The 12,492-nt window shown below is 32.7% G+C and overlaps 1 protein-coding gene across 1 annotated transcript; it reads left to right on the plus strand.

Annotated features, from left to right (window-relative positions):
• The first annotated feature begins 5,837 nt into the window (after positions 1 to 5,837).
• Positions 5,838 to 11,502, plus strand: LOC107850619 (glucosamine inositolphosphorylceramide transferase 1). The gene is made up of 4 exons (XM_016695277.2): positions 5,838 to 6,503; positions 7,030 to 7,152; positions 8,775 to 8,942; positions 9,514 to 11,502. The coding sequence occupies exons 1-4, from the start codon at positions 6,165 to 6,167 to the stop codon at positions 11,194 to 11,196; spliced, it is 2,313 nt and encodes a 770-aa protein (XP_016550763.1). The 5' UTR covers positions 5,838 to 6,164; the 3' UTR covers positions 11,197 to 11,502.
• Positions 11,503 to 12,492: the final 990 nt, after the last annotated feature.

A 12,492-nucleotide genomic window follows, 5' to 3' on the forward strand; every position in this document is an offset into this window, starting at 1 on the left:
AAAATATATATAACTTATTGAAATAAAAATAACGACAATAAAATATACAAAACAAATAACAATAAAAATTAAAGAATAGTACACCTCACGAATACTAAATAATACTACAAAAAAAGATAATGAGAAAATGGTAGTAGCCCCCTTCCTCCCCATGTAAAGGTACTTTTCTATGAGAAACTTCCTCCAAAAATCATCCAAACGGCTATCATCGTTATTTACCAAAGAGAATATGGTTAAATTATCCTTTGTATGGTTCAAAGTTTGAGAAATTTCGTCCTTCGTTAGATTTTTTGTCTAATATTATTTTTGTCGTTAGAAAAAAAAAGTTTGTTTTATCTTTGCCCATAACGCCTATGAGAGCTTAAATCTAAGGGTAATTTAAACTATTATCTAAAGTTAAAGGGTTAAAATTGAACTTTTCTCTTAACAGGTGAAGTTCACTTATTTCATAGGATAATGACTAATACAAGATGATGTGAAATGTCAATAATGTAAATGGACTAAGAAAGTAACGGATTGAAAAATTAAACAATTTTAAATAAATTTCCAATATACTTATGTGGCACTCCAATTTTGACATTTTTTATTTCTAGAATTTGTAACTTTTTCTAATTTCTTTTAAGGTTGAGACTATTGATCTTTTATATTTTAATTTTCCATTTTCCCATTTTCTAAGGTGATAAATCTTTTTTTTTTTTTTTAAATGTAAGATTTTTTTATTCCTTTTAACATGTCACTATTTAATGTACTTGCAAAACTTTTTCTATGAGAAAATTCCTCCAAAAATCATCCAACTGGCTATGATCGCAATATGGTTGAATTATCCTTAGTCCTCTTTTTGTCAAATATTATCTCAAACACTAATTTAAAAAAATGTTGTTTTTGCTGCTTAGAAGAGCTTCAACTTTATGGTAATTTTTAATCTTTATTAAAAGTTAATAGGCAAATTTGAACCTTTCTTTAAGAAAAAAAAATTTGGATGTGTGAAGGCTACTGATTTTGTATTGGGGATTTGTTAATGACAAAAATAAGTATGAGGCTACTGATAAATACTTTTCACTTTTAATTTCAGAGTTATAAGAAGTAGAAAGGTAGGAGCTCAGGAGAGGTGAAAAAAAAGTATGAGATGACTTGCGAATTTTCCAATTTAAGGAGATGAGAAGATTGACGAGAATATTGTATATCGTATTGAAGTGAGATAGATGAAATAGAGGCTCACATTGTTGTGTGATAAGAATGTGGCATCAAACCTTACAAGATAAGTTTTATAAAGTGACGGTTAGATCAACTATGTTGTATGGAGTAAAATATTGATCGATCAAGAATTTGCACGTTTAGAAGATTAAAGTAACAAAATTGAGAATGTTGAGACAGGTGTATGAGAACACTAGGAAAAATAAGATTAAAAAATGAAGATATATAAGACAAGGTCAGAGTGATGACCTTCATGGTGGACAAGATAAGGAAGTTCAAACTGAGATGATTCATGCATGTGAAGAGGAGATGCACAGACACCTAGTGAAGAGACGTAAGAGGTTGAATATAATGGATATGAAGAGAGGTAGAGGTAGATTGAAAAGATATTGGGAAGAGATGATTAGACAAAACATGACACAATAACTTACTCACCACATGATCCTAAGATTTGAAATTCAAAGATTAAGATATAAGTTAGAAGCTAAGTAGTCGAGTGTTGTTAGTTTCTTTATTTGTATTGGTTTGATCGCTCTTCTACTATCTTATTCTTTCATTTTATTTTTTCCTTAACTTCGGTCATCATATTATTTGTTGTTGCTCCTGTTTTTTTCTCCATTATATAATTTGCAGCATAGATTCAACTATATCCTGTATTTGATTAATAAGATATTTGACTTGTAATATATTTTACTTGAAACGACTTCAAGGATCTATCATAAACAACCTAACTTTTCGTTTATAACATTATATACTAATTATATTGTTGTTGTTGCTATAATTTTCTTCACCATGCAAAAGAATAAATAGTCTAGTACAATAAAGTAAAAAATCTCCATATATGATGACCTTTTCTTCAGTATTACCATTACAATAATATATGTGGTGAAATTAACTAATTAGGAAAACCTAGTTAATTAATAATTTTTTTAAGTAATGGTCTCAAAATAGTTATGAGTTAGTTAGAAAGTTAAGTAGATGAATAGCTTTATTGAATGCAAGTTATTTAAGAACGTGTGCTTTATTTTCCTCCTCATTTTTCTTTTGCTAATCAAAGTTGATTTTTGAGCATGCCATTGAAGAATTTTTGAAGTCCATTGAAAGTCCACGGTAGCAAACATTAAATGCAAAATAAATTAATGGCAGACAATATCCTTCTAATTTCTTGTAAATCATGTTATTTATAGATAAAGTTTACAATTTTATTTCTAGAATATTCATGTTATAAAGAATATTTTTGAGTTGACTCACCTCATAAAACGTCTTAAATGTCATTAAGCTCACTTTGGTGGCTCTAACAAAGCTAACATAATCTTATTATTTGGGCATAGACAAAATATTAAGCTCCTTCTATTTCAAAAATAATAGTGGTTTTAAATCTGTTCTTATTTATTAATAATGTCATAAAAAATAAAAAGTATTAGTTACTGAGTTAAGCTTATTTATTTGAAAATTGAATACTATTTAAAAAATTGTATTTCTTCCGCTTTATTTTACTTGTCCATGTTGTCTTGACACAACTCCTTAATTATTTTATCAGAAGTGTATTTTATTAAACTAAAATTAATAATGTTTTGAGACTCTATTAACTCTTTTGATTTGCTAAAGCGGATATAAAAATATATTTTTAATATAGATATGCAAGTGAAATAAAACGGGGGAAGTAGCAAGATTATAGTTGAAAACAATTATACTACTGATTGTCTTAAATTTGTAAAACAATAATTATTTTAAAACAACTCCTTTTTAGCAAAATATCAATTAATTTGAAAGAAGGGAATGCCGTTTAGGTGATTTATATTTTATTTGATGTAAAATTATTCAGACACTTTATTGATAGAAGATATTGTATATTAGTGAAATAATTGATGTGTATATAACTTGGTCCGATAGTAGTATTAAAAGAGAAAAATAAAGCATAAAGATAAGATAATGTTTTGCCAAGCCTTGACTTATTTGTTTCACATCATTTTGAAGTTCTAAACGCAAAATCTATTACTAATAACATAAATTAATGTAAAAATTAAAATTGAAAATCCATTAGAGGAGAGGATTTAGGATTAGTAACACCCATCCCAACAAAAATAAATTCTTAATATAAGCATAATCTTTGGGAGTTGGTACTTATTCACACAATTTCAAGTCTTAATACTCCTTTTGTCTTAAAATATTTGTATGTGTTTTTCATTTACATGATCTTTAAAATATACTATTAATTAAACAAAATATTTTTATAATTTAATCTTCATTTATGTTTTAATTTAATATCTCTTCATTGCATAGTTATTCTATTTATGTATCATAATTAAGAACCTTGTAGTCTTTAATGTAACAATTACCACTTAGGGTCAAATGAGAAAACATAATTATTCTTGTTAGAATTTTTAAAATAACAAGTATTTTTTTAGTTATTGTCTACTTATCCTTATTTGATTTTACTCCTTAAGAATCAATTCATAAAGTAATGACTTACACCAATAATTAGGAGTGACTTTAGTAAAACTACCATCTTATTTATTGCTTCTTAAGGTATCAAAACAAATACCATAAGTAAATATGAACGGAAGAAGTGCTTGTCATTTTATGATAAGTTATCTCTTATAACAATAATAACATATTCAGTAAAATTTCATAAAGTGAAGTTTGAGAAATGTAGAGTAGACGCAGACCTTACCACTACCTCTTAGAGGTAAATCATCATAAGTTGTTTACGCAAGACCCTCGACTTAAGAGAAGCAAATCAAAATAGCAAATCATGAAGAAAAATATGATAAGTGACAATAAAACAGTGCGAAGCACATATTCAAGGACTTGAAACAACAATAACAAATTACAATCGCCTAAACCCAGTAAACAACAAGTGTTGATAGATACTAAAGACTACATAAATAGGCTAATACATGACTACGCAAGTACCTAGACACTATCAACTATCTATGAATCTTCTGCTCTTATCTGCGACCTTCACACTCTCTATCTAAGTCATATCCTCGGTAAGCTAAAGATACTCTAATCCTGCCTAATTACCCTTTCTCATTTTTACTATATTCAACTTCTCACACCTCCTCACTGAAACATTCACTCATTTCCTCTTCAAATGTCTAAACCATCTCAGTCTCCATTCCTTTCATCTTATTCACCATGGAAGTCACTGTCTCGGGAGTCCTCGTTCCTAATCCGATTACTCCTAGTATGCCTACACATCTATCTCAACATCCTTATTTTTGTCACTTGCATCTTTTAAATATGAGAGTTCTTGACTCACCAATATTCCAATTCGTGCAACAAAATTGGTCTAACCATCACTCTATGAAGTATCTCTTAATTTTTTGAATTGAACAAGTAAAAAATGAATATATGTTATTAATATACTGAACAAGTATAAATGCAGAGTATTTTAAAATAAATATAAAAGGATAACAAGTATTTTATGACAAAGAAAATATATGTTCTTACCAGTTTTGTAAAATTAAACCACACGTTCACATGATATGACCGTATAGATATTTATATAAAATCAAATTTAACACGAAATTTTTCTTTCTAAAAGGGGATTTTGTAGTACTACTAGTTTGTAAGAAATTTCTATATATATATATATATTTTTTTTCAAAAATCAAATTAGCCAGCATTGTAATTATAGAATTTCAGTCAGACACTTTGTATTATTTTGATTGATTAATTAGTAACTCAGAAAGTAGTATAATTTGATTATTCTCCTCAGCAACTTCATTATTAATTGAACAAAAAGGAGTATAATTTATTATTTCTTCTAGAAGTGATTAATGCAAGTGTTTAATTAAGAATAGTTTAATGCTGTTTTGTCAAACAAGGCCTACTTATGGAGGAGTTTCCAAAGACCAAGACCGCTCTATATCTGTCAACACCCCACTAATAACCATTTTTTTTCATTTGACAAATATGCCCACAACTTGAGAAAGAACAATCAAAAATCATTTTTCATTTTCATTTTGTTGAAATTTATTGACTCAATTAATTTATATTTACATCAAATAAGCATAGTAGTTTGTTTGACTAGACTTTTATAAAATATTTATTTTAAACTTTTTTTGTTATAGTTATCTTTTAGTAAAACACTTTTGAAAAGTCTTAATTTACATTTTGATTAATGAATTTGAAAAATCAAACTGTATTTGGCTAAAAATTTTAAAAAAAATATTTTCATTAGAAAGTACAAAGCGACTTCATTAAATCAAATCTCTGCAATTTTAAAAATACTTTTTTTCAATTCTTAAAAACAACTTTTATTGTAACAGAAGTATGATCATATTTTAGGTAAAAATTTGTTAACACCTAATATAACATATGCGTTATAAAATGTTAATAGCTTTGGCTCAAATACTATATATACATCGTAAACATATTTCAAACCCAATAACTAAAACAAATTATGCTAAATTCCAAAATTTAAACTTAAGAATTATTCAAAAATATACAAAATCAGTTACACATCATGTCTTATATAATAAAAAAAAATAAAAACAAGAGAGAAAAAAAAACAAAACCAAATGATGAAATTTGAAACACCCCACCCCCTCGCTACCCCCTCCCCCCCACACACCCACGAGCCACCAGCCACCCACCCCAACACCACCATCTCTATATATTGCATCAAAATACCAAAGCCAGCACACCAACATAGACAACTCAATTAAGGAACATATTACCACAACTACAACTTCCTTAATCAACATTTGTTGTTCTTTTTTTTGTTTCCCACCTCTCTGTCACCTTTTTTGAGTTGAACAACAATTCAAGAATTACACATAGTAGCAAAAAATATATATATACAAATTCATCATAAAGCTAAAAGCTTTAGAAAAAAGAAAAAAAAAAGAAGCTAAATACATAATGGTGGTTTTGGTCAGTTCTTGATTTTCCGGCGGTTTTGGCCAGTTCTTGATTTTCCGGCGGTTTATTTTTATTTTACTTTTTTGCAAATTTGGCAAATGGGGTCTTTACCAATTGCAGTTTCAGGGTCCACCGTGCACGGTGGTGGTAGTGGTGGTGGTGGTAGTAAGTGGTGGAGGTGGTGCAATAAGAATACTAGTTGTGGGAAGAGTGGTAGTAATGGTGGTGATGGTTGTGCTAATTCTTCAGCTTGTGTTTTTTTTTTGGTGGCTTTTGTATGTTTAGCATCAATTGGTGGACTTTATTGTAGATTTTTGTTACCACCAAATGTACATACAACACTTTCTTCTTTGGGTTGTAATGAAGATAATGAAGGTTCTTGGTCAATTGGTGTTTACTATGGTGATTCTCCTTTTAATCTTAAACCCATTGAAGAGGTAAGCTCAACAACACCCCCTTGTGTTTTTGCTCATTTTTTAGTTGAAAAGGCTTAGTCTTGATTTACTGTGATTTGGGGTTCTGGGATTTAATGTTTTGAGCCTTTCCAATTGAGGTTTTTGGTCTTTTTCTTTGACGGAGGAAGAGGGGGGGGGGGGGGTTGCATCTTGTGTTTTGTGGTCAAGGATTTTAGCTCATGTTTGGCTGTAGATTTTGAAATTGAAACTTGAAAAGTTGAGTTCTTGAAGTTGTGATTTTTGGAATTAGAAGTTGTGTTTGACTTGCATTTTACTTGGAAAAAAATTGATCTTTCGTGAGTAGAAGTCCTAAAACCCCAAAATTTAGTTCACAAGGAACTTGAAATAAATCTGATCGAATTTAATGGTCAAACAAATATTTGAAGAATTTTCAGAAACTACTCCCAAAATCTATGGTCAAATGCTAGCTTATTTTTCATGGATGAAAATTACTTGGTTTGTATGAATTTCATGATTGTTGAACTTTGTGTTTGAAAATGTTTGGCAGGCAAATGTTTGGAGGAACAAGACTGCAGCATGGCCAGTGGCAAATCCAGTTGTCACTTGTGCTTCAGCTTCTGGGGCTAGTTTTCCTAGTAATTTTGTTGCTGACCCTTTTCTTTATGTTCAGGTAACTTCCTTTTTTATGTCTTATTTGCCTTTTATTGCTTTTGTTACTCTGTGATGGATTGACTTTGTTATATTTGTGTGATATGCAAATAAAAGAAAGCATCTTTGGCTTCCCATCATCTGTGTAATCCGGTTGGTGAAAGTATGATTACTTGTTTGAAGTTTCATTGATGAGACTTTTGTGGGGGAGTATTTAACTTTAATCCTCTATTATCATCATCTTTTAGAGATATGATGTGATGTTTATTGAACCATGTTAGCTTAATGGCCATCCTGAAACAGATGGATTAAATATTCTGCTGTGTGTTGTTGCAATTATTTAAATTGGATGATGATGTCGTATGATTATTTAACATCCTCTTGGTGAGGAATCCTACCGAGCAGGAGTAATAGGTTGAGTCATAGAGTCGATAGCGATGGAAAAGGCAAGAGTTTAGTTCCTTGACATTATCCTTTTGTCTATTTTGGATGTTGTTTTCCTTTTTTATGATTATTATTCTGCTCCGAGTGGCGCGTAGCTCATCCCTGAGTAAATTGAGTAAATAATGTGCAAAAACATGGGATTTCTAATTCTGTATGGTTGTACCAAACCAGGCATTTTTTATTAACTAGAAATGATATGATTGGCTTAGGTTATATTTCTAGTAAGCACTTGAACTTATTTTCCCTTATCCTAAGAGGCATCAAATCCAATTTTCTCCAGTAAAACGAAAAGAAAAGAGCAAAGGTGAATTCCTGATTCCACAAATATGCAATTGAGACTGGACAAATTGAGTCGAATCTGCTAAAAATGAGATCACATTGTGATGATGGGCTCAATTAATGTCTGGGGTGCAGAAATGGTATATAAGATGACACTATAAGTAATTTATTCTTGAGGAATATAAGATCTGGAGAATGAGATGTATGTTTTTCTGAATTGATTTGACCTTTATTTCAAAGGCAAACTTCCTATACCCAAATATTCTACTTTATAAAAAAAATCTGGTTCAGAATCATCTGTTTTGAGCTTCCGACCATTCTTAAATAAATTTCTAACTATGCGTCCGCACATCCTAAATGTGTGTTCTAATCCTCTGAGTTATTCAGCTGGGATCAATTTAACAAAAAGGAAGGGAGTAATTAACTGAACCAGTGATCTTTCAGTAATTCCTTAAGTATCCTTGACCATAGTTGTCCTTTAAACTAAACCTTTAAAAACTTCTCGTTGCAACCCTGATACATAACGGTTAATGTGTCCTTAGAAGCAGTGATGTTGTATCCATGTTGCTTTACTCCATAAAACTAACTCAATAGACTTCTCTTTCTACTCCATAAATAAACCCAAGAAGAATTAGATTTAAAGTGGCACATAATAAGGTTGCTTCATCAAAAATTAATTTAAAAGCAAAACCAGGATTTTTAAGTTTCACTTATATTTAAATATATTGTTTTCTTAGATGTAGCATTGCTCATCTGAAAGTAATGCCATGTATATGGCTTGTCTAGTTTTGGTGCTATATGATGTTTTTTCTTTGTACTATTTTCACTGGGACGTTTGGTTGTGCTATAATCTTTAGAGTCCTTTCATTTAGTTTATATATGATCTTGATTGCTATTTTTCTGTTTGATTACATTATTCAGGGAGACATCCTTTACCTGTTCTTTGAAGCGAAGAACTCAATCACAATGCAAGGGGATATTGGAGTTGCAAGAAGTACTGATAAGGGAGCAACATGGGAACAGTTGGGTGTTGCTTTGGATGAAGACTGGCATCTCTCCTATCCTTATGTCTTTGACTACAACGGCAATGTAAGATCTTTTCTTCCAGAACTACCTATGAGTCATGTTACTCAATTCAGTCTGAAACACTAACATTCATCTTGCTATACTGAAGCCTGAAGTTTGGTTTGTAAAGAAGCTTAATGGGGTGAGATTAGACTATAAACTTAAGAGTATGGAGGGAGGGTAAGGACTTAAAAATATCGAACCTGCAAGTACCGTGTGACATGCTTTGTAGGTAGCATGTGTGAATGTGATTTCACGTTTATGCTTCTATTCTACTGACTCGTGAATAGGCTGGATCTGATTCTGTAGAATGAAACTATTCAATCTAGCACTAGCTATCCTGCCAAAATTTGTTACTCTTAAGATGGGATGGGTCAACTATACAGACTATGTCTGTATCTGAAGTGTTATTCTGATGCGCCACAAATAAAATTCTTAAAACAGTCTTTATCTGTTGATTTTGTGGTCTTTAAATCTGCTTTTAACTGTTAGTTTCTTCCTTGTTACCTGCAAATGTTAATCTTGCGCTAACATTGAAGTCTATTTTGCTTGAAGCCGTGCTTAATATTTCCTTCATCTGTATTATTTTGTGCAGATCTATATGATGCCTGAGGGCAGTGCTAATGGGGATCTTCGTCTTTATCGAGCTGTAAAGTTTCCTACGGAATGGAAACTAGAAAAGGTCTTAATGAAAAAGCCACTTGTTGATTCTTTTATCACTCAACATGATGGGAAGTACTGGCTCTTTGGTTCAGATCACAGTGGAATTGGTGCCAAGAAGAATGGTCAGTTGGAGATTTGGTATAGTAGCTCACCACTTGGTCCTTGGAAACCGCATAAAAAGAATCCTATCTATAACACGGATAAGAGCAAGGGGGCCCGAAATGGAGGTAGACCATTTTTATATGATGGCCATCTTCATCGTGCTGGTCAAGACTGTGGTGAGACATATGGGCGGCGCTTGCGTGTATTCAAAATAGAAGTTCTGACTCCTACGGACTACAAAGAAGTTGAGGTGCCTTTGGGTCTTAAAGAGTCAATGAAGGGACGAAATGCCTGGAATGGTGCCCGCAGTCATCAACTTGATGTGCAGCAACTGAGCTCTGGGGAGTGGGTTGCAGTTATGGATGGGGACAGAGTTCCTTCAGGAGATGTAAATCGACGGTTTATTTTAGGTTGTGCATCAGTTTTAGGTGTTGTAATGCTAGTTATACTGTTTGGTATGTTGCTAGGAGCAGTGAAAGGATTAGTTCCCTTAAGTTGGTGCCCTCACAATGCTGGAAAGAGGAGTGATGCTACATTCGATTGGGAAAGATCAAGTTTGTTATCTAACAGAATGAGACTATTTTGTAGTCGGCTGAACAGAGCAAGCTCGTCTCTTCGTGCCAGAATAAAGCCAAGAACATGCAGTGGAGGGTTGGTTCTTGCTGTAATATTTTTAGTGACTCTGGTGTTAATGTGCACTGGAGTTAAATACATCTATGGAGGCAGTGGTGCACAGGAAGCTTATCCTTTGAATGGTCAGTACTCTCAATTCACTTTATTAACAATGACCTACGATGCTCGACTCTGGAACTTGAAAATGTACGTCAAGCATTACTCAAAGTGTTCTTCAGTGCGTGAGATCGTTGTAGTGTGGAACAAAGGTCAACCTCCGGAATTGAGTGAGCTCGATTCGGCAGTGCCAGTGAGGATAAGAGTAGAGGAACAAAACTCACTCAACAACCGATTTAAGGTAGATCCTCTGATAAAGACACGAGCAGTTCTTGAGCTTGATGACGACATTATGATGCCTTGTGATGATGTTGAACGGGGATTTAAGGTATGGCGTGAGCATCCCGAGCGCATTGTAGGGTTCTACCCCCGGCTTGCGGATGGAAACCCATTGAAATATAGAGCTGAGAATCATGCTCGTGAGCACAATGGATACAACATGATTCTGACAGGAGCAGCCTTCATGGACAGCAAAATGGCTTTCAAGAAGTACTGGAGCAAAGAAGCTGCAGCCGGCAGGGCTGTGGTGGACAAGCTTTTTAACTGTGAGGATGTGTTGCTAAACTACTTGTATGCAAACGCGAGCTCTTCCAGTACAGTTGAATACGTGAAACCTGCATGGGCAATTGATACTTCAAAGTTTTCTGGCGTTGCAATTAGCCGGAACACACAAACTCACTATGGACTCAGAAGCAGTTGCCTCCAAAAGTTTTCAGAAATGTATGGAAGTATATCAAGTAGAAAATCAGAATTTCACCATCGAAGCGATGGTTGGGATGTATAGCAGGGAGCAAATTTCTAGCATTATAGTTGAAAGTTAGTGCTTCTATCCATTTTTTTCTTCTTTTTTGATCTTTATTTTCTGTTGGTATAATTTTGGTTTTGTGATTTTGGTCAAAGCTTGTTACACCTCCTGTTGTGAATTATGCTTTGGGAGGACCTCACAACTTTTGTAAGTCAAATGTACATTAGTTTAGATACATAAGTTGATAGTAGTTCTTTGCTGTCCATCAGATTTCAAGATACACTCTCACCAAACATATATTTGTGATATTATTTCAATGCAAAGCAATAGGAACAGATACTGAAAGTTTGAATGTGTTCTTTAGTTTTATCCAGCTTTTGTCTACTTATTGTCTTTGTTGTTGGGTTCGAAATCGTTGTTGGGTTCGAAATCGAGAGGGCGTTAAGCAGACTTAAAAGTTTGCAAACTAATATGGTTATAATTCACACAATGATCATATCTGGCTTCCTTTTTCTTTTCTCCTCTTTCCATACAAGGAACTTAAGTGGAGGAGTGTTGCAGGCAGAGAGGACTGTTGGTATAGCCAGGGGCTTAGCTAGGTAGTGCCGAGGGATTAGTCCGAATGCCCTTCGGCGAAACTTTTTACTATTTATACGTGGTTAAGATTATTCGTGTCTATATAGAGTACGTAGATGTTGAACCCCTTCGGTTTCGTTGTTTGTTTACTTCTTTACAACTTTTCCCAAGAAATTCTTTCTTCTCCAAAAGATTAAGTTCAATACGTTCTTGCTTTCCAGGAGAATTTCTTCACTATTTGTTTAGTGCAGAATTTTATAAGCTTGTCATATCCGCTAAAATTATTTGCATATATCCCATAGCAATCTCGCAGAGAAAAGGGAGCAAATGTCATTTTTAACGTGTTTCAAGCCTCTAATAACTGTGTTCGGCGTTCATATAGTCACACCTTCATCTTTGTGTTCTTCTTCATGTATTTTGTGTTTACGGAACATGTTTTTCCAACAATATCTCTCTCATATTGGGCTTAATTTCAAGTCGAATTATTGATAGGCTTATAACATTTTTTTATTAGTATTTGCTAGAAGATCCAGCTGGTATTGCCCACAGTTGTTGGCAAAAGTTTTTGCTAACAGTGCTATTAATTAATAATATTACAACAACGATAAAATATTTAATGAAATTTTATACGTGGAGTTTGGGGAGGGTAATATAAATGCAACATTACTTCTATTTGCGAAGATAGAGAGACTATTTTTGATAAATTCCCCGTCTCAAGTAATGCTTTAATTAATAACATGCTCAAGTTTTTTTTTTTTT

This window comes from Capsicum annuum, chromosome 12 (genome assembly GCF_002878395.1).
Source record: "Capsicum annuum cultivar UCD-10X-F1 chromosome 12, UCD10Xv1.1, whole genome shotgun sequence".
Lineage (NCBI taxonomy): Eukaryota > Viridiplantae > Streptophyta > Magnoliopsida > Solanales > Solanaceae > Capsicum > Capsicum annuum.

What these genes read in the sequence shown, in the direction of transcription:
- LOC107850619 (XM_016695277.2), top strand. Translation starts at nt 6,165, where the DNA reads ATGGGGTCTTTACCAATTGCAGTTTCAGGGTCCACCGTGCACGGTGGT. An exon ending in ATCTTAAACCCATTGAAGAG is followed by an intron (nt 6,504 to 7,029) that starts GTAAGCTCAACA and finishes AATGTTTGGCAG; the next exon opens with GCAAATGTTTGGAGGAACAA. An exon ending in TCTTTGACTACAACGGCAAT is followed by an intron (nt 8,943 to 9,513) that starts GTAAGATCTTTT and finishes TATTTTGTGCAG; the next exon opens with ATCTATATGATGCCTGAGGG.